Source organism: Taeniopygia guttata, chromosome 7 (genome assembly GCF_048771995.1).
Source record: "Taeniopygia guttata chromosome 7, bTaeGut7.mat, whole genome shotgun sequence".
NCBI classification, from domain to species: Eukaryota; Metazoa; Chordata; class Aves; order Passeriformes; family Estrildidae; genus Taeniopygia; species Taeniopygia guttata.
Window position 1 is genome coordinate 32,258,476 of NC_133032.1, and position 22,779 is coordinate 32,281,254.

General features: G+C 39.5%; 1 protein-coding gene across 24 annotated transcripts in view; it reads right to left on the reverse strand.

Moving 5' to 3' along the window:
• The window catches only part of NCKAP5 (NCK associated protein 5), a 414,162-nt gene that overhangs the window by 8,595 nt on the left and 382,788 nt on the right, over positions 1-22,779 (reverse strand). For 23 of the 24 annotated variants that reach the window (XM_072931702.1, XM_072931703.1, XM_072931701.1 and 20 more), the window contains 4 exons: positions 22,224-22,541; positions 19,919-20,055; positions 18,549-18,678; positions 15,852-16,039 (listed from right to left, as the gene is read on the reverse strand). In XM_072931702.1, the coding sequence (XP_072787803.1) occupies positions 15,852-16,039; positions 18,549-18,678; positions 19,919-20,055; positions 22,224-22,541 (773 nt within the window). Of the gene's footprint in view, positions 1-15,851; positions 16,040-18,548; positions 18,679-19,918; positions 20,056-22,223; positions 22,542-22,779 lie in introns of those variants that run through there. The other variant, XM_072931712.1, reaches the window with a different exon arrangement.

Genomic DNA, 22,779 nt, shown 5'->3' on the forward strand with positions numbered 1-22,779 from the left:
TGACCTGAACCTGCATCCAGAAGGGGAAAAAAGTACAGCTTGAAGTTGTTTTTTTTTTTTTTTTTAAATCCAGTACCAAATATATTTCTTAAAGGTACATATTCTATCTTCCATTTGACTGATGAGAAAAAGATCCTCTCAAACTCAGTAAATGCAGGATTGTACTCATATAACATATGATCTCAATGACATTTTCAGTAATCAGAGTAATTTCTTCTGTATGGCTGAACTATTCTCAGACTCCTGTTCCTGATTATTAGCTGTGTGCTTACCTGTCTTCATCTTTCCCTTTTGGCTTTTTTGAATAAGACAATTCATTTTGGTAGTTACAAAGACACTTATCCCCCATATCTCTGGTGATGCCTCAGCTCCTGGCCTGTAATGTCTGTATGTCGTTCACCCACAATAATGGAACTGGAAAAATGGAATTGCACTCCAAGACTGTATTGCAAAAGGTAATTGGAAGGGTAAGAATTTTCCTCACTAGTAATCCTGTCTTTTGTGCAATGGACTAGATTCATAGACCTGTGACCATCCAGCTGACCTGTGGATAAAAAGACAGAAGCAGTAGAAAGAGAATAATGGAATAACAGAACTGTTTAGGTTGGAAAAGACCTTTAAGATCATTGAGCCAACCACTGAAGAAGCAAGATAATGTGGCAGGATCAAGAGGAAATCAGCAGGATGACAAAAACATGTAGGAATAATTCTCCCAGCTATGAGGACTGGCTTGCTGAGGGCATTAAGGAGGCTGTGCTGTCTGGGGGAGAGTTCGGTGAGCATGAATCCCTGCTGGGAGACCTGCAGAGGAAGGAAAGGGAATGTCCCTTCTTGCAAGTTCTCACAATGATTCAGGGAGGTAGTTTAAACGAAGTTCCACAGCAAATAGGGCTTTTTTTTACTTTTAGCCTCTGAGGAGGAAGGAAATTTGGGAAGAGACAATCTTTCCAGACCCATCAGTTTCCCTGTGTGTGACTGCAATGCTCGGCTGCTGCAGAGGGAGCCTTCATGTCCACAGTGCACACACATCAGAGCTAGAGCTCTTCCAAGCTCTCACCAGGAATACAGAGGTCAACATTTTAGAATTTGAAAACAGGGTCTTCTTCATTGTTAAAAAATTTTGAATTAGCTTGTTTAAACCCCAGTCCAAGAACAAAGTTTTTTTTACGAGCCTGAAGCTGAAACATTTCCCTTTTCCACTACAGATTTTAATCAACTCTACAGAACAGAGATTTTCACCTCTAATGATTCTAACCAAAACCCACTGCCCTTTCTGTGACACCTGGCTTCTGAAAGGCACTAAGGAAAAAAACCCACTAGGTGTGCCCTCCTCTACCCCTTCCCTGCGAGAGGGTTAGGGCTGGGGCTGGGCTGGGTGAGTGCTCCTGGAGGAGCAGGGGAAGAGGGGAGAGCCCAGCTGCCCTCCCAGCAAATCTGTGGCAGCCTGAACCACATGCACACTGCTTTCTGACTCTGTGCAATGAGGCTAGAGAAGTTCCTTTGTCATCAGAGAAAAGTGGGACAGGGTAGATGCAAATACTGATACTGGTTGCATGACTGCACTTGCCACCTCTCCAGCTGATGTTTTGAGTTGAGTTTCAGCACTGATTCAAGCAAAGCATGAACTGCAGATGGAAACCTGTGTTTTAAGTTCATCTGCTAACAAATCCTACATAAAAGTACAGTCATCTACATGGACCTTTTACATTTATGCAAACATTTTATCTCTGCTGTAGGGCAGAGTATTTCAGGGACAGCAGCACAACACGCACAAAAACCCAAGACAGAGTTTCAGGCACAGGCTGCAGAAGCAAATTAAAGTAGAAGGATAAATCCTCACTTGCAATTTTTAGTTCATTTCAGTACAGCAAGTTGTATCAATAAAAAGCCTATAGTATAAGTCAGCTAGAAAATAAATGCTATGAAGGATGTTCCATTTTATGTTGTTTGAATTTGATTAGTGATTAGTCCTGGTGGTTAAACCACATGGGAACAGTAATCAAGGGTTCTCTACTGCAGTTCTGCAACAACGGGAGAACACTGTTGGCTCATGTCCTATTCCATGATGGGATATTAACCTAAAATCTAATTAATATATGAATGAATTACATTTCTAGAAACATACTATATTATAATCAATTTTAAGTGAGTTCCTAACAGGAGATAAGATGAAGAAAAAGCTGTAGAATTACCAGAGGCTGATAAATTCTGTTTACTGTGACTGATGATTTTTATGGAGGATAATTTTACAATCCATCAAACTTTTGTCAGTTCAAGAATCATGCTGCCAAACGTATGCAGTAAATTAATTTTTAAATTTACATATTTATTAAAAATCTTATTGAAAACAGCAGGAAGTAAGCCTTGTTTGAATAACAAAATAACTTGTTATTCTACTGGAAAGAAAACAAAAACCCCCCCAACCTTCTATTAGGATGATTTTATAGCAAGGCAATAATTAAAACCAACTACATGAATTAGTTAACCAAACACTGCATTAAACAGCCAACCCAAAAATTAATCAAGAATTTAGAAAACCTTTTGGAAGATAATCAGGTTAAAAATGCAATTTAAAAGCTAAGAAATCCATGGCTGAGTTTCAGATGTGCTGGAGGACAGGTTTTCCAGCCCAGGCCTGGTGGCTGGAGCTCCTGGATCCCTGGGGAGCTGCAGGTGCCTGTGGCTGAAGGGATGGCAGCAATGGGCATGAGGAGGTACCCACTGGGATGTGGGATCTTTGCTCCCTTCCCTGCAGTTTTCTTTGGCTGCTCCTGACTCTGGGTCCAGCCATTCACACCCTTCAAACACCATTTTGTTTGTACAAAATGCACACTGGGGTACGTGCAGGGAACAGGCAATTCATGTCTGAAATGCTCGTGTCCTTTTTTTAACTCTAAAGGATGCTCAAAAAGAAACACTGTTTCTCTATTATTAGGAGAATTATGAATTAGAATTATTAGAAATAATCACAATTAAGCAGAGCAAGGCTGGGCACCAAGACAACCACTGCTACAGATGCAGATGGAAGCTCCTCCAGCCAGGAGATTTATAAATGTTGAACTTGCCTCCTCACTGAATTAAAGCACTGATATCCATTTTGATTAACATGCATATCATCTGGCTGTGATCCGAGGGGAATTCTAGGCAATTTATGGATTTAGATGTGTTTACTTCATCTTTTAGAAAGGAGTACATCTGTTTCTGGTCATGAGGAGCTCTCTGCTTCTTGGTGGCCCAGCCAGGCATACAGAATGGCTCCCACTGGGATCTGGCAGGAGGCATCAGTGGTTGCAAACTCCCTGTGAGGGGCACAGCCTTGAAACAGAAAACTCAAGGACAAGTGCTGGACAGACCTTTGCCTTTCCACCTCCCTGGATAGCAGCAAAGCTCAGGTTAAGCATCTAACAGGACCTGAACTGTGCTGAGCCCACCTGGGCTGCAAAAGGCTCTTCCTAGGTTGTGAGGTGAGATTTTGGCAATGCTTTCGAGGCTTTTTCAGAGAAAGAAGGCACAGTGAAAAGATATACTGGGAACCTTGGTTTTGTGGGTTCTGACTCCCCTTGTCTGGCCGTGAGAAAACCCCAGTTGGGTATGACTGAAGAAGGAATTTGGTGTGAAGAAGCAGCATAGGCCCCTGCTCCCACAGTGGCCTTCCTGCAGGGGAAGAGTAGTTACTGTGTTTTTTTGGGGTTTTTTTTTGGTTTTTTTTTTTTGCACTGATTTCACTGCAATTTCTGTAGAGAAAGACAAATGTGTGAAGTGATAGCTGCCACACGGCTGGATCTGTTGGACAAATGCTTTAGGAGATTTATTGACCTTAGCAATGCAGAAGTGTTACTGCAGTATCAATGCTGCAACTACAGCGATGTACGGGTGATATAGAACACGTTCCTATGCCTAAGCCACAGACTGTAATATTGTGAATATAATAGGCCACTAGGAGGACTAAAATACAACTGGAATTCATGCAGACACACTGTACAGTTAACACACACTCACGTTTTGAATGCCCAAAGATGATACAAACAGAAAATCAGGATGAAAATACAGAACAAAGCAGCTGCCAGGCCCTATTGGTGAATGAATAATCTGAAAAAATGTTTTATTCTGAAAATGAGCAGGCATTTAATATTTATTAGAATAATAAAAAAAAAACTCTTTAATGTGTTACTTTGTTACTTTCCGCAGTATCTTAGATTATTCATGATTCAACTACTCGTAACAATGGAATAAAACTTTGCTCCATGCAGAGGCATGGTTAGGAAATCTGTATGGACAGCAGGACTGCTGTAGGTGGTGGAGTTCTGCCCATCAAAAATTATTTACAGGATCAGGGTGTGAATTTGCTTCTGATATTCGGAAAATTCCTCATCACAGGAGCAATGTGTTTATGGCTAGCCCTTGCAATGCAAGATCCCATCTTGAGCAAGAATACTTGATGAGAATATTAAGTAATAATGATTATTTGCTTAGTGCTGCTATGGGGCCTTCAAATCTCTCAAAGCAGCCTGCTAACAGTACTAGATTAAATTCCAAATGCAGCTGGAAGGTATTATTTATATTCTTTATTTAAAAAATGGGGAATTTAATAGCAAGAGAGGCTTAGCAATTTGGACATTCAGCCAGAACATCACCCCTATCTCCACAGTCCTGCACTCCTCTCTGTTAAGCTTTTTGAATGTATTTGAATATTTTTTTTATTTACAGGCAAAAATTTCTCCGTGGAAAGGCAGAGGCCTCACAGAGGTTCTTACCAGGGAGCATCTGAAATATTCTTCAGCATACAGAACCTGGCATTTAATCCACTGAACGTGGTAGTTAATCAAATGTTTTCCACTGACTTTAGTACAGTTTGGATCAGACTCTTGATGCATTAGAAAAATAAATTATTTAACTTACTGAGTTCCCCTAGAAACAAAATATTGAGCTGCAAACAAAGCTAACAAACACCAAATGTGATGCCATCTGCTGCAATGAACAGAACATGACCAGTTCCCCTCATGCTTGAGATTTCTCCAAAATACCATTTGAAATACGTTTGTTAAACTCCCAACTGTGTCAAAAAATTGGCTTAGCACAGGTTAGCAAATTCTAGTGCCACCACCAGCAGCAAGGCAGGCTTTGATGTATCAATTGGAGCCATTGGTGATTTCATTCCTATTGGAGTGCCCTGTGAAAACTCCCAGGGTTTTGTGCTGTCCAGAGCCTATGGAACCTGTGGAGATATTTGTCTTCACGCTCTGTGCCCTGGGGCCTATGGACTATGAGTGGTTTCTCCTGCTGAATAAATATGAATGGTAATTATCCACACCATGCCGCATTCATAAACCTGGATTTTTCTATCCTTTGACATCCAGGCTCCATGCCTACCAGAGAAACAGGATATGGAGGCAAAAGTTCTACTTCCCACAGATATCTCTGCCAGGAATGGCACGAGATAGCTGCAATCCCAAGTCCCTGCTTTGTATGGAAGTTTTTGGCTGTGGAGGAGAGAGAGTGGGCTCCCCAGCACTTTCACAGGAACAGAAGGACAGCGCTGAGCTAAAAGCAGAGCGTGTGACGCCTGTGGGTGACATCAGCCTTAGCCCCCTCTCCTCTTCCCAAGCACACTAATTGGGCAGCCAGGCAGCTTCTGTGGAATGGGAGGGAGAAACCCAGCAGGATTTGCCTTGTAGAACAAGACAAGAAGATAAATGTCTTCATACCTAAATTTCCTGCCCGGCCAGACACTTGATCTTCTCCCATCATCACAGCAAGTGATGAAGCTGCCACAAACAAACAGAAGCTCCAAAGACAATTTAGTATTTAGCAGTCAATCAGGAGGGCTCCAGCCCTCACATCACACAGCTTCTAAATGGTGGCTGCTGTCCTTGGCTTGCTCTGCTGCCTCTGTTTTCAACACCATGCCACTAATGATGTCATAACACAGCTTCCTTGTTTTCACCATGGATTTTATTTGCAGAAATGGTCTGTTAGAAATGCTGAGCCCTCTGCACTCTTGGCTTGCTGTAGTGGTTCTAGGAAACATTAAAAGATAGGATGATGTTCCTATGATAGTGATAGGAAAAATATCCTGTAAAATTATACAAATGAAAGTTTTGGCTTTTTCCAGTTACCCATGCACTAATGTTATGAAAAATGCAATAAAGAAATGGATTTTAAAATATGAAGAATTTCATTATGATATGATCTTAATGGGAGCACAGTAGGACCAGAATAGAAATCCACAGTATTTGGCCTTCCTTTTAACTCAGGGGAAATGTTGCTGATGTTCCATGTCATTGCCCACAGAAGCAGGATGTTACAGACCAAAATTCTGCCAGTTACAGGGAGAATATCGAAACCAATTTTCAAGCCCTCTATAAACTCCATGATTTTCACAGGATCCAAATAACAAGAATTGGTCAGAGACATCAGCAAGAGCTACAGATTTGTAGCACCCTTGAAAACTGGGCAGCTGAAGTGTCTTTAGGCACAGCCGTTAAGAAAAGAAGCTTGAAGAAACCATGACCTTTATTTTTTCTGATTAGAGGCCATAAAAAAAAGTCTCCTCTTAGTCTATGCAGAGAAGAATAATTCTTGCAAGAGCAACCAGCAAGCATGTGCTGTCTGCTCTGCTACTTCTGCTCCTCAGTTTCAGGCACTGTCTGAAAATCTTTTACATTTCAAATCTGCTCTTTGTCTTATATGTGTTACCAACAAGTTTCCCAATCTGGTAACTTTTTTTTTTTGGTAGAAGAAATATCATAAACTATTACTGCATAACTAACATTTTAATTTTATAAGCCACAGCAACACACCCTATTCGTATTTAATTTCTTCTTTTCCACCCAGTTCTGCTTTATTCTTCATCCTCCCAAAACCATCTGAGACCTTTTTTTACAGTTTGCTTTACGGAGCATTCAGTAACCCATAGGATATGTGCATATGTAATAGGATGTCAGAAAAATCACTTTAAAGTGTTTGACTGGCAATTTTTCAGATAATAATCACTCGGGGTTTGATTTGCTGTGAATAACATTGGAGTAGCTAAGAGAAGTTCTTCAGGCTACAATTTTTTACAGCAGTTAAAATTTTTAGTGACCTCTATTAATGAGGAGGCAAAGGATGGAGAAATTGAGAGAAGGTGGCACTAATGGGAGCAGAGCCATCAGGTTGTGTCTCAGTCCCTGAGGGACTGATGAGCAGCTCAGGCTGCCAGGACTCTGACATCTGCTATGGAAACTTGTATCACTCTTAGCCTTTCTGAAGGATAATTAGACATCTGAATTATGTAACTACATCTTGTGAACTTCCCAAAGTCTCCTGTGTCACTTATTGCTACTAAATCTGCTAAATACCATGTTTTTTACTCCTATCAAATACAAACATTACTTTTCATTAAATTAATATGAATGCTGCAAAAGACTTAAATTTAAATATGTATTGGGCCTAAAAATATAGTAAGAGATAAAATATTACACTTTGGGACCTGCTATAAAGTAGAAAGTTTGAACTTGCTAAAAATATTTACCCATATTTTTCTTAAGAAGAGAGAGTCCATGTGTCATACTGCACAAAATCTCATGTAACTTCTAATTTCAATAAAAGGCAGATCACTTTTGGGAAAGGAAAACAGCTAATGGAACAAAGCATAAACACAAAAAAATTATTCCAATATGTTTTTTGTCAATATTTGACATAAAATACTACATTGATTAGGATATTATTGTCATGTGCATATGGAAAGAAGATGTGTCCTCTTAAAAATAGAAATAATTTGCCAACACATTCTCAGAATATTGCCACAATTCCTGCCACCATCATCTGGGTAACTTATTCCTCATGTACTCTCCTTGGTACAGAACTCTCACACCAAAATATCAGTCATTTCCCACCCTTATCTGTGTGATGTTTGCGTGCTTTATGCAAAATATATCACTGTTATAGATGGGGAAAGGCAAGCTTCAGCTGGAAAAACAATTCACAAAAATTTTACAGTGCTATTCATCTCATTTAACTCTGCTAATCACATGGTCCTCTTGGAGTCAAAATACTTTCCAGCATTAGATAACAAACATCTCACTGAATACACCTCTGTGCCCTCCTGCTCTTATCTTCATTGAGTCAATCCAATGTTTATTGGATCCAATTTATTTTTCTTTTTTGTTTATTACTAATATCATTACAACAATTACACTATCTCACCTGCTTACTAATATTTATCATGTGTCGCTGTTAATATATCCTGAATTCTATTTTGGCCCACAGTATTATTATAATATTCCTATTCCACAGTGAGAGAAATGAAACCTGCAGCTTTATTTCCAAAGATGGGGGACTGAAGAAATGCCTGGTTACAAATGGCAGAAACATGAGTGAACTTTGGGCCATGCTGCAAATCACAGCAGCTCCATCTGTCAAACCTCTGAAAAACAGCCCAGAACATTTCCCACTCGGGGAAACCACTAGCAAATTATACTTTTATTCTGTATGTACTTTTGGCTCTTATTAGACTAAAGGATCTTCCTACTTACACCTAAGAGCCCCTGTGCCTATGAAATCCAGAAGTAATCTCCAGTTACAAAGGCAAATGGACATTGGAGTGCTGGGGATGTGTCTGCAGCAGTGAGCAGGGAGGGTGGGCAGGGACTGGATGTCTTACCCACACCCTGCTAACCTGCTTACCACACTCTGCACAGCTGCTCTGGGCACTTGCCCACGAGCAGCTTGGGGCTGACCCTCAGGGACTCCAGCAAATGAACTGCAGGGCTTTCTGTGACATCTGGGCCAGCGTGTGATGTGGTTATGCAGCTCTCATATGCTGAAAAGACAAGCTTCTCTCTGTAATTTGAAATTGCTTGCTGAGGTGGGATATGGGGTTTCTGCTCCAGTGATCAAGTTTTTCCACTCAGAAAGGGTAAAGTTCTCTCCCCCTTACAGTGCCAAAGGGGTTCAGTGGGCACAAGGCTCCAGCTGTGGCCACAGGACATCTTGGTGAGTTGCTTTAAATCACAAGCCCAGACATCTGCTCCTGGCAGCTGACAAGGCACAGAGGCACAGATCAGTGGTGCTGTGAGTGGCTGGGGAGTTCAGCACTTGGTGACCCTGTGCCAGAGGCACTGGAACTGCACCTACATGCCCAGCAGTGCCTGAAGCCCTTGGCTTTTCTCTTCCCACTCCCTCCACTTCTTCTCTCAGACTCACATCCAAACCATTCTCCTGCTAGCCGTGCACACCATGTGTTTTAAATGCCACACAGCCTGCTCTCCTATGCCAAAGACTTTCTGTCCCTCACTGATGCCCAAATACTCTAAAAACTACGTGCTAAAAGATACTTGAGTTAAAATGTCGCCACCTACCCATCCCCATAAATACACCAACCAAACATAAAATGGCCTTTACACCAGCTGGAGGGCTAGTCAGAATGGCTTTGGTGGCACAGTACTAAAACTACTGAGACCATTAATGCTAGAAGCAGAACTACTTCAGCTTTGAGGTTTTTTTTTTAGGGTTGTCTTTTCCCTAAAGATGTCCCTTGCATACCATTAAAAAAGTTATTTTCTCTCATGGACACTGCATTCCAAATGTTTTCTCTTGCCAAAGCTTTTTAAAAACTTAAGGAAGTTATAGAGAATGCTATCATCCTCCTTGCTGAACCACTCTCCATCGCATAATTTTTTACTAAAACTCTCAGCAGCATAAGAAACCTCAGCAGTTTCACCTAGAAGGCACAGGGAGAGAAATGAGTCTCCCATAACTGCAGCTTTTTACTGTTGCCAAGCCAGCTCCTCAGGCTGGCTGTAAGGACGTTTTTCCACACTGCACAACATTTCTCTTAAGTGATGTGTGTCAAGTGAGGCTTTGGTCCCAGAAGACTGCCTAGCTAGGCTTCAAATTGCTTGTTTTGCTGTCTCTTCACTTTATTTTTGGGGGCAACTTTGATGGCAAGGTATTAGAAACAATAAAGACCTCATTGGGAATATAAGGTTTGGAAGCAGATCTTAGAATGTGAACTTGTCCTGTGGAGGGGAAAAAACATGCAGATACAAGTAATTTGTTGATGTCTGCAGATGTCATAGCCTATTTCTAATTTAACATGAGCAAATCAGACTTTAGGTTAGAAAAAGTATGTTTAATTTTGCATTATTCCCATGGGTGGCCAAATCTACTTTCTTATCACACCATGCTCCTGTGGTTTTTGTCACTTACATTGTCAAATACTCCTATATAATTCCCCTGACAATGGGTTTTACATAAACTCAGGCAATTACTCAGACAGTCCCTGCTTTGATGGCACAAGTATTGCATCACTCATCTGAGAACTATTACAAAAAGGAAATCTTGCAGCCCCAAGCCTGTCAGTGGGAAAATCCTACTGAGGCAATTTTGACAAAACTGGGAAATTGCAGCTCAGAGGTCTTCACATGGTGGTGATGAGTATTAATACCACCAAATGTTTACATCACTAGATCACCTCTCTGAACATATGTAATGATTTGATATTCCTTACTTGAAAGAAAAGCAATGATCTTAAAACACTAAAGATGGATGAATGAGACTGCAGACTTATTTCCCATCTACAGATTCTACAATAGCAGTTATTTCCTCAATATCCTTGGTTCATCAGGGCTAGGAAAGCAAATAAAGCTGATTTCCCTCCACACCTCATCATCTTCCTCTCTCTTAAGCCTCATAGGAAAAATAGCAAAGAGAAGGCGAGGTTCCTGTGCTTGATGTGAAGTAAACTAAATTATGCAATTAGTACACAGAAACCTACTATCACCTAATTTCTGAATTTGATCCAGCCCATTAGATTATTTCTCTTAGTGACAAGTGACCTCTTCTACCTTCCATTACTTTCTGGTATAATAATTTGTAAGAGCTGCTTCAAACTCTGTATTTGCAGTAACACAGACATTGTATAAAACAAGCCGAGACCGAGGCCATCAGGAGCATTTGTTGTTTTCTTCTGGTTGTAACATTACACAGGTGTTGCTGTCACCAATTTTCAGACAGCAAAACAGATCCTGCTGGCCCAGTAAAATATCACCCAGGGCTGCCCCAGGTGCAGGTATTCATGTTACATGAAAGTAAAAGGAAAGCAGTTATTTAGTGCTCACCAGAGTGTGCCCTGAGATGTGGTTTCACTCTCCCAAATACGGTAACTACAATAGCTGAGTTTTATTATATTTCCCACAGAGGAAAGTTTGGGGCAATGTTCATATTATTAACTTTGGGTTGAAAGTCTGGTATTCAGGATAAGGCATCTGCTGGTCAGGGGAAAGGAAGAAAGTAGCTCCGCAGGGCAATACTTCCTTTCCAGTTTAAAGTCTTAGGATACAGCTCTTCCCAAGAGCTAATTGGACTGAAATCATTATCTTAGGCTTTTCCACATGTGATAAACAGAATCCCTCCATAAGCACATCTGATAATGGGAAAAAAAAATCTGTGAAAGCAGAGTGCACATAGTCTCCTCAAAATTACTTCAGATACTTAAACATGGAGAGTCCTTTTCAAAAGAGACTTAATTCAAGAGCTGAAGAGCTTCTCTCAGAAAGAGCAAGGCACCTTCAGAAAGGGTCTCAAAGAACCCAAATCAGGCACATAAACTTTTCTGGCACATTCTCCAAAATCTGCCTAAAGAGGTGAACAGTGCAAAGTACCCAGTGTGCTGCTAGTTCATACCCCAGCTCAGGTCTTACTGATCTCTGTAGGAGATGAGATGCAAGGAGAAGCAGCTCAGGCCTTTCTTTATTTCCCTCTCACTCTTGTTTAGTGTAGCCTGCAGAGGTGTCTGGGCTGCTCTAAGTGAGGCTGTAATTCTGGAACACCCTCCCTGCTATCAGCTTAATGCTCAGAGATCCTGGAGGATGGCAAGTGTTGTGCAATTACCAGACTTAGTCTTGTTCCCAGTCCTTTCGTGGGTATTTTCTCTGCTAATAGGAGGATGTGAGCACAACAGGTCAATCATACAGCATTAACTCCCAATCAGCTTACTCAGCTGTAAAATCCGTGAGTTTATCTGGGAATGCCGCCAGGTCAGCCCTATTTGCAAGCGCAGCCTAAACAGCAGTAACATCTCTAATTTTTCCTTGGCCTGTATTTGCCAGCTCTCTCTAATGTCTACTTGAATTTCCAGACACAAGGATTTGATCTTGTTCATGGGTCATCTGTTCCACACACCCAAACCCTGCCGTGGTGGATGTGGCCACAACTCACATTGCACAGAGAAAACTCCCATTACACGAGTCCTCCAGTTCAAGTGCCCATGCAATTAACAAGGCAACTGTGCCAGAAATGTCAGATTTCTTATGTATCTCATCACAACTGGGGAAAATCAAGACGAATTAGAAACTTCTGATGGGTACCAATTCCTTCCATAAGGGATCTTTTCTTTAAAGTTTTCAATTCATGCTTGAAATCCCAACCAGCCTTGATGGTGACTTAAATTGAGTAATAGGGACAAAAGAGAGCAAGAAGGGCTGTATTACAGAGTAAAAGTATGTGATGGTTGGTTAAGGACAGAGAAGTAATCATATTTCTCATAATTCTTCGGGACAATAAGGATGATCAAGTAATAAAACCTTTGACCAACTCGGTTACTTCTCCAAATGGTTCCTGTTTGATGATAAAATATGTTAATATTAAACAATGGGCCTGGGGAAGGGAGATTCCTCCTGTTGTATGAATTCTTGTAAGAAAAAAGTCACTTGAGCTTTTAAAGTCTAAATAGTAAATTAACTGATGAAATGTGAAATAATTTTTTCACGGCATAAACGAGATAACAGACATGATGTTGGCAAAGTGCTCAGGGCATTCCCAGAGTGCAAGAAAGGAGCAGCTGTTTCATGCAGGGCTCAGTGAAGTTTCACTGACAAGGTGTCTCCCATGGGCTGCCTGCAGTGGACTTCAGATCAGGTGCTGCATATATTGTACTAAACCAGAGAAGTTCCTGTTCAAATAAAAAGAATACATTTGATAGATGTAAAAATGAATGTTTCTTGTTTGGAAAATCCTACATGAGGAAAATACACCATGGTTGTTAATTTAGGTGAAAGTTTTCTGCTGATGATTCAATGCAATTTATTCCTTTCTTTGAAATTGTGAGTTGCTTTTCTCATGCAAAATTCTGCAGTGTGCCAAAGGATAACATAATTTCAGAATATGTTTTTCAGGTCAAAATAAAAATAAGGTAAAATTGGTCTTAATGCCAAGAGAATTTAACCAGGATGCTGTTTAAGACTGTGAGAGTAAGAATTTTCCCTTTCAATGTCTAAAAGCACTTTTTGATTCCTTAAACTGTCCCTGCAGTGTCCCTTCATCACAGTAATGGCCCATCAGTTGTTTCTTCTCTGAAGCTCCTTTAGAGTACTTTTTTTGCTGATGAAACTGGCTGTGTATAAACTTTGGCAATGCTGGTGAATGCATTGGTTGGGAAGGAGACAAATCAAATGACAAGTCTGGGCTAAGAGAGATTCCTGACTGCCTCATTAGAGCCCCCAGTCTGCACCACTGCCATCCTGAGCTGTACAGCCCAATTTAATTGGGCTCAGAGACTGTCTCAGCACACTTGCTCTTCAGACAAGCACTGTAAACTCATTTTGCCCATCATGATGCATTTTTGACACACATCTTTTGTTTGCTTTTTTTTCCAAGGCTTGACAAATGCCACTTGGGAATTAAATTCAAAGCCTTTACCATTTCCTTTTTCAAAATACCAAGTATTACGCATGAAAACTGCATTATTCTCTCACCAGAATTTATACACCTAGATTTTTTTTTAAAATTTGTTGGCCATAAGTGCCTCTCTCTCTGCTGTCCCCCTCTTTTTGTGGGCAATGTTGCAGATCACATAGCTCTGATTTAAACAGACTGAAGATCTTCTTCTGTTGGACAAACTACAGCTCAGAAAAGATTTGCTTGAAACAAAAAATTGTTTCAAACAAGGAGCTCAGGGCAAGCTGCTTTTCATGGTTACTTCCTCTCATTTGCCATTCTGAAAAGTTTAATACTAACAGGCAAATCTCTAGTGCATTAGTGAGCTTTTGCTGTTCAGGGAGAGGCAATGCTGTTTGGAGAGCTATTTCAGACCCTTAAAAAGAAAGCTCAAGAGCTCCCCAACATAATGCATGAAAAATACTGGTGCTGGCTGAGCTACACCTGATGCCTTTTGGTTAAAGGATGGAATTTTACAGGATCCTAAGGTCTGTTCAATGGCTTTCTTTAGGTTTTGAGGCAGATTGGGCACACTGCAGAGATGTCATACACAAGGAATACATGAAACTAATTAATTAAAAGTAGATGCAACTCTAAGTCACTTTTCTATACTGGAACCAAATCTAATTTCTCTGTTAATAGCAAAAGACCTTGGCTTTCAGAAGGCAGAACTGATTTTTATGTATTTTTTCATATATATATATATGCACACATATATAATTCATCTCCTACACATAATTAAGCTATGAATTTCTGGATGTTCAAGACGAGGAATTAAGTGGATGCTCAAATTATTTTCCTGCACATATCCTTTTTAACACCCTTCTGCTGCCCTTTTTCCGTTTTTTCCCTTCCCAACTATGAAGTCAGATTATTTTAAATTGTTCTTTCTAATATGACCCACATATATTAAAACTGAATAATATTCTGGGTACTAATGAAATTGTGTTGATTGGAAAATGAGGCACATACATTTCAGGATTTTTCTTTTGAAGTTTTTGGTCAATTTAATATTCAGTTAAGCAGGACTTTGATGCAAACAGAGTTGAAACAAACAGGAGTACTGCCATTTTGTTCTTCATATTCCTTCTGCATATTTGGCCCAGATTCCTGAAAGCTCTAAGACTCTAACTTTGGTTAATCACCTCTGAAGTTGCAAGGCACAGTCATTTCCTGAAACTGAAAACTGGGGTCTGGGAAGAGATAAAAACTCTTTTTCATTTATGCACTACACCAGTAAATTTCAAACCAGCAGCTTATTCCTTATTTTCTGCTACCACCTTTGTTTATAGTGTTACATTCCCAAAATGTGCTGAGTGCTACACCCATAAATGAAAGAGCTTGTGCCTAAAAAGAGCTGAGGAAACACACTGAACATGGAATCAAAATGATTACACTGGATCATGATTGGTGTCTCTACTTTCAGAGAAACTGGCTTTTTAGATCAAAGGAGAGAGGGAAGGGAGTGAGATGGTGACAGGAGGAGGCATGAGAACAGAGGAGGAAAACAACAGGTTGAAAAGTTCCTCTTCAGGGCTGCTGAGACTGTGTGATGTCAGTTCAATACTTCTAGACACAGAAAAGGAAGTGGATTCACATGAAATAAGAGAAGAAAACAAATTTGTTTCTGTTTAGCACCAAGGTCAACCCATCAGATCAGGACTGATCTTCATCAAAATAATGTTTGAAACCATCAAATCTGACACCAAGATCTCAAAAGAAACCAGAAGATACGTGATTTCCATAGCATAATTTCATTTGAATTTTCAGGAATACTTCTCCAGAGTTTTAAGTAATTTAATACATGTTGTTCTATAAAAAACTATCTCATTATATGTGAAGGAGCAGCCTTAAAAGATAAATTCTGAATTTACTTGCTAGTTTTAAATTTCAACTCCTCACTAATGGTGGAGTACAATCACTAACCTGTCTCTACTTGTCAATTTTGTAAGTCTAATTCTGTGACAGGTGAGCATTCAAATGTAACATTCTGTTCTAAAAATATTCATATCTTTACTCTTCTGCAGGTCATGCTGTTTTTTCAAGTCTGCCTGGTTTTAGTAATCAATCAACAGACTGAGTTAAAAAACAAAAGGGAAATAAAAATAATAATGAACAAAATGAGAAATAATATAAAAATTACAGTAACTCACACTTGGGCTCTCCTTGGTCTTGCTGTCTTTACTGGAAGCTCCACTCAGCTGCTCAATTAAACTGTAATGTGCTAATTGTTCAGGTCCATCCTCTCCAAATTGACCATAGAGACTGTGTTGGTATAAATCCAAAATCGACAATGGGTTCCCCAAAAACGACCTTCTCTGACTTTGTTTTTCCTGCACAGCTGCAAGAGATGTAACAAATGATATCATTATGACAGTCTACACAGATTTTTCATGTAATTTTACAATTTTAAAATGTATTTAAATTGTTCTTTAAGGTATCTGAAATTCAATGCAATAGAAACATTAAAAATACTACCTTCTAATTCTCCAATGCATATGTGGGGACTGTTCATAATGTTTGAGCTGGAGGAGATAGCATGAGACAGACAGAATTAATTTCCTTTCTTTTCAAATTATAGACAAGGTGGTTAATTTGGGGGATCTTCCCACTTAATTATTTGCAGCAAGGTTTTGTTCTTCTCTTTTAATAGACTTACATGGCAGATGTGCTAAGTTCCTTTACCATACCCTTCAGTTTGGCTGTACTTGGGAGTTCTTTCCTATTCACTACATTTTTAGTTAATGAATAGAGCAACATAAAAAATACACAAGTAAGGTAAGAAAGTGGTGCTTGTTTCAGAGCCTGCTGTAGCACAACAACATTAGGAATAAAGCCCTGGTTTCTGATGTCCAAGGCTGAAAACTCATTCAGAAGAGCAATATAAAACCAGAGGAATTTTCTGCAGCCTGATGAAAGCACACAGGAGACAGATGTTTATGTGAACATTAACTTCTTTCCTCACAATTCTTGTTACACAAACTTCAACTCTGCCTTATAACCTACAGCCTTAGGAGAAGGTCTGCCTCCAATGCCTCTAACAGAATCACATCAGGGTAGAATCAATTTATGAGAATGAAATCAAAACACTTTCATGGTTGGAAGAGAAGGGTCTGGAATATTTGGCATATTCCCTGTTACTCTACTGACCTTCTCCATAACATTGGGCAATGCACTGGGAATCTCATGCTAAGCCCATTGAATCAACAAAAGTCTTATCATTGACTTTTAATAGCCTTTGCATTGGGCACTCAAGTCTTTCTGTTCCCTGCTCATAAATGGAAAATGAAAATCACTCCAACATTATAACTGTTCAACCAGTGAGTCTGGGGATTCAGCTAATAAATGCAATTATCTATTAATATAAAAATATTCTCTGTGGATTGGTTTGCTGGAGCCCCTGGCCCAGCCTCATGTGGATGTTTTGAGGTTATATCAATTGTGTGCATAAAGACACTGAGACCTTTGAACACAGAATGGGATAAAGCCTGGCTGTTAATTCCATGTGAGAACAGCATTTAGAGAGCACAGAACAGAAACCCTGACTATGAGGAATGAGCACAGCAGAAATACTTTTGCAATAATGTGTCATAATCTTCTATTTCTCTCAATCACAATTACATATTTTATTCTCTTACTGGCATATACACAAAATTAATGAATCTCTATGTGAGATGGCAACCCCAAGTCATTCTTAAATATCATTAAACTTAGAATCTGCTGCCATTTAAAGCAACTGTTAACACATGATAAAAATAGGGGTTTTTTTTCCAAATTGTGATGAATGTAGGAAAAAAAAGCTTATTTACTTATTTAAAAAACACACATTTATTGCATTAGAATATGCTTTGTAAAAGCAAAATCTGTAAAAGAAGTGTTTATGGGCTGACTAAAATGACTTGCAAGATTTTCTACAGATTAAACCCACAAAGCTGCAGAAGCAATGCAAATAAATGGTCCTGGCTTCCTATTCTGCTCTCTCCCATGGAATCACAAGCGATGGATGAGCTCTGAAAACGCCAAATGTCAGAGACAGTGAAGAGCATCCAGCCAGCCCTGGTGCTCTCTGTGTCACTGTCACCGTGCTGTGGTGCTGCAGGTGGTGACCTCTGCCAGGCCAGGCTGGGGGCTGGTGCCAAGAGCTTGCACTGGGCAGAATGTCCCACCTGCAGGGATCCATGGGCTGCAGGGACAAGGACACAGCCCCAGGGCACACATCTGCACTGCAAGGTGGCTCCCAGCACAGCAGGCTGCTGAGCAACACAAGGCAGCAATTTCCCAGGTTATTAAACACACAGAAAACTATTATCTCAAGAACTTCACTTAATGTATTTTTATCTACTGGAATTCAGTAAATTCCAGCTTGTCATCAATTCTCACTAAAAGCTTTCTTACTTGAAAGCTGTAATATATACAGAGAGGCAAATGAGAGAGTTCACTGTGGCACCATAACCAACATCCCCTCAATACAGGGGTTGGGAAACTGGGGCCTTGATTGCTGCATTATTTCAACTGGCAGTATAACAAAAAAGAAAAAAAAAAAGAAAACTATATTTATAGTTACCTTTCCATTTTGTAATAACGTAATTATTTTTATTTTTACCACAGAGGTTTATGTATAGAAACCTACAAGTTAAGCTTCAACTAGCAAAAACTGTGGAAGAGGGGAAAAAGCACTTACACATAATAAAAAGAAAAAGGTAATAAAAAGTTAATGGAAAATTAGACTGAAGAAAGATTTGGGGTTAGAAAGTGAAATCTAAACAGACAGTTCAATGAAGGACACCATCTGCTGCTGAGTCAGTGTGGGGATGAGGAACATACATCTTTATGTACCAATTTTCAATTACCTTGTCTGTTGCTCTTTTTTAACTCCACAAGAGTCTCCTCTGCAGCTCTGAAATAAGTGGTTTTGTACTCTGGCTCTGGCTCACTGTCAGTGCTGCTCGCCGAGTACGTGCACACCCTCAGAGCTGTGTCCTACACAAAGAAGGGTATGGCAGCAAGTCAGAAAATGCAAATATATCAAAATAATGCTAAAGATAGTATTGGGAGTAGCACATTTTATATTCATCATGCAGTATAAACAGGTAGTTCAACTGGGAAAGTCTGCATTACCAATCTAACTCCTTCAGGTAAGTAATCATCAGTCTGACATGGGGGAAATAAACCATTCTTGTCCTGCTACATCCCCTGAGACAGTCTGGCAGAAACAATCCACATTTTAACTTTTTTTTCCCCTCCCACTGTAACATTGTTTTAGATTCCACCAGTATTTGTGGATAATTTTATCCACCAAGTTCAATTTTAGAAGTTCTCAAGTATGTTTAATGCAGTCTATTTGTAACATGCAAAATTATCACACCACAAACAGTTTGCTGCAAACAGCTCTAGAGACAATGAGGATGGCCAGTAGACAAGACATCATTTCTACACCAGGAAATCCTAAATTCATGTCTCTTGTCCTGGTACTTATATTACAGTACTGGAGAGCCCTTAGTTCCCAGGTGATTCCTTTGCCAGCTCTTTCCAGGAAACAGTATTATCGATTTTCTTCTGGGAATAAAGAGGAACACTGACAGCTCTGGACAGCTTCTAATCATGGAAAGCTTGAAGGTTCAAACCATTCAGGAGCAGCAGCTCAGTACAATAAACCCCCAAAACCAGGCAGGGGGAAGCCAGGCCTGATGCTGCTGGGGTGATGTCCTGTACTAACACCACCTAGTGCCCCTACTCTGGTGCCTCCAGTGAGATTTTAATTCTGTTTCTCAAAGAGGGGTAATGTTTTCCCCATCTTTCCATCCATGCTGCAGTATTTAACTGATACAGAAGGACATCCTTTTGTTAGGAATCAGCCATACAGACAAGGAAACCTAGTCCTGGGGAAAAAAAACAATCCCAATCTCATGAAAAGCAACAAACAAGATCAACTTTCTAGAAGAGAATGGGGTAAAAGGTCTCCATTTCCTTTTCTAAAAGTGTCTGAGAGGATTTTAATTAAAACATGTTTATAACCAGGAGGACAAAGGACCTTTAGGTGCTGTATTATTGTTACTGATAAATAATGAGACAGAGAATGAAGGGTAAGGAAGTAAATGCAGCTGTCAGATTGTTAATTACTCTTCACACCATATGAAAACACTGGCCATTAAAATACTGATACCTCTACACTGACCACAGCACTCATCTCATTTAAGAGATGCCACTACTTATCTTATACCTTTGGTTTAGTAGTTTTCTTGGGGGTCCACTCCGGAAGAACTTTTCTATTTTCTGCAGTCTCTTCAGTGTGTTCTAATGAGGCAGAGGTCACAGAACTTGCTTCTTGATCACTTTGCTTTGCAAGGTTAATTATTCCTGAATTAAGGGAGACATTATTTAAATTCTAGGTCTCATCAGCATCTTCATGATAGTGTGTCAATTATAATTCAGTAAAAACTGGGGGCAAATTGTGATACTTTCATTATGTCCAATAACATTTTACTACTCAAAGGAAGAATTTACTAACTTACTGGAATAGTTCTAACTAAAGTAGCAGAATTTCATCCAAATACTTTTCCAGTTAACAAGAGAAGAGGAAGTCATGAATTTAAATACCTTCATTAGTTATAAAATATATACTCCTTCAACCAAGAAACAACATTCAGTAACTACTTCTAGGCATTGTGGGATCTCCTCTGCTATTTCATGTTCTTAGAGAACAATCTTTTAATATAAATATAATTGAAAATACCTTTCTAGCAGAAAGCCAGCTTTTTTATTTGCTATATTTGCACTATGCAAAATCGAAACATCAAAGAAGATATATGGTGCATATGAAATAAAATGATAATTGTAATTTGGATTTGAAAGTGAGGGAGAGAAGAACTGAATGAAGATAGTCTAGTAAAGAATGAGCTGACCCCATCATCTGATGTATACTACTTTTTTGTAACATCTCTTCATGACAATTTAATTAAGATACAAACCCTCCAAGGTTGGTGCAGTGAATATTAGCATTAAGATCAGAACAATCTTACTGCTCCTGACTTCTTATGAAGCAATTCAATGCTTGCAGTTTCTGTTCAATTTGTTATAATGACAGTGTTTAATCATGGGCTCTACTCTATAACACACTGCTGAATTGAGGTCACACATGTGGCCATTCAAGCATGCAGCACATAATCTATAACTAAGATTTCTCTTCTGAATCCTTCTAAGCTGTACCATTAATTAATAGTACACTTATTTTTAAAATATTAAATATTGAAGTAGATTTTATTAATTTTGATTTGAAACAAGCAAGGGAGTCTGTAATAAAGCATACAATGTGTGTTTGCACTCTATTATACCACTACAATACTGCACTGGGAACATTGCTAAATCAACTGAGTTCTAAGATGTTTAATTAGAAACCTTCTGTTATGCATCCTATGGACATATAAAAGAGGCTTCTTTCCTCCTAGGTTCAATACATGTCAGCTCATTAGCAGAACATATATTTGATGGCCTTAAAGTAAGCTCAAACTTGATATTTAACCTTACATGCTAATTACACAGAATCTCTCTTATAGAGTGATACAGATTTATACAAGTGAAATACTCACAACTGCTACAGGAGCAATAACTGGACTGACAAAGTGCTAATCACCATAACTCAAATAAATGACTGACATTGCATTTGGTCAAGATAAAACAATACCCTTCTCCACTAAACTAATTACTTTTACTGTGCTTTCTGCTGTATCTGTTGGGCTATGAAAATTTCCCTATTGTTAATGCTAAATAATTTTTAATGCTATTAACATATATATTAATAACTCCAGAGACTTACATAAAAAGGCAATGTTTGTTTATAAAAAATGCAAGGACTTCAGTGGAACTATTTGCTAATACAGAGTTATTTTCTGGAGCTTTGATGGATTGCCAGTCCTTTTATACCTTTGTCAGCTCTTGTTTTATAGCTTAAACACACACGTAGCTCACAAGTGAAAGTCAGGTACTTTATGTTCATATACAGAAATGTGTTTGCATGATGCAGCAAAGTAACGAGAGCCTTGTGTGAGGTCAAGGCCATATATTCAGTGGGACAGAATTTATGCATTGAGGCCAAATGAGTCTTTAGCTCAAATCCAGAATCAAAAGCAAGTCTTTATGAATTCATCTTTTCTATGTCACAACATGGCTGTGCTTTGTACTTTGTACAGTGTGATCCTGAATATTGCTGAACATCCATATTCTTTTTCAAGTTAACTTCCAAGGCTGGCATATGTCTTTTTTTTTTTTTTTCTCTTCAAGTACTGTTTCTTGAGAAAAGGCTTTAAGTACTAAACTAATTTTTCTTTCTCAGATAAGCATTTTGTATAACAAAGTTCCAATATGTCTCAGGTCACAAACTTGTTAACCTTACGCATTCATAAAAAAGAGTATCTTCTGCTCCACATTTAACATTTCTGTTAACAATTGCCATTACTACAGGATTTCTGCTAATCAAAACAGAGGCCAAGGCAGCAATAATGTGATTTTCAGCGTAATTGACATTTTACCTGAGGAAGCAGGTTTGGGAAGGCGGCTTTGGAAAGGCCGTAACGCTTTGGCGGTCATGGCCGGATCAGATGTCGAGTGACTGATTACGCTGTCCACGGACTCCTGGCTCTTCTTGGCTGTTGAAGGCACTTCTCGCTCCAGAGTTTTGGCTTTTACTGAAGGAGCTGAAAGAGGACCTTGCTCGGGTGCTGCAGAGATTCCTGTTCCCAGGGGTGACTCTTGCTTAGAGGTGTGTCTCCCCGTGGATCGGTTCCCCGAGTCTGGGAGGGGGAAGGTTCCGATGCCGCTGTCCAGCGTCCTCATCTGGCAGCAGGACTCTAAGGCACAGGAAATCGGCGTGATGGGATGGAGCTAAAGGTATTTAAAGTCAGGGAAAGGATCTAGGGGGGAAAAAAGGGCTTCTTCAAGGGAAGGCAAACATTTTGTTACCTGTCACCGGAATGCTTTTGACACCTTGTCTAACTGAATAAAGAGAAATAACCTGTTGGGGTGCAGTGAGATTAAACAAGTTGCCAAAACATTGACACTGGCCTGCTTTAGAGCAACAGTGTGAAA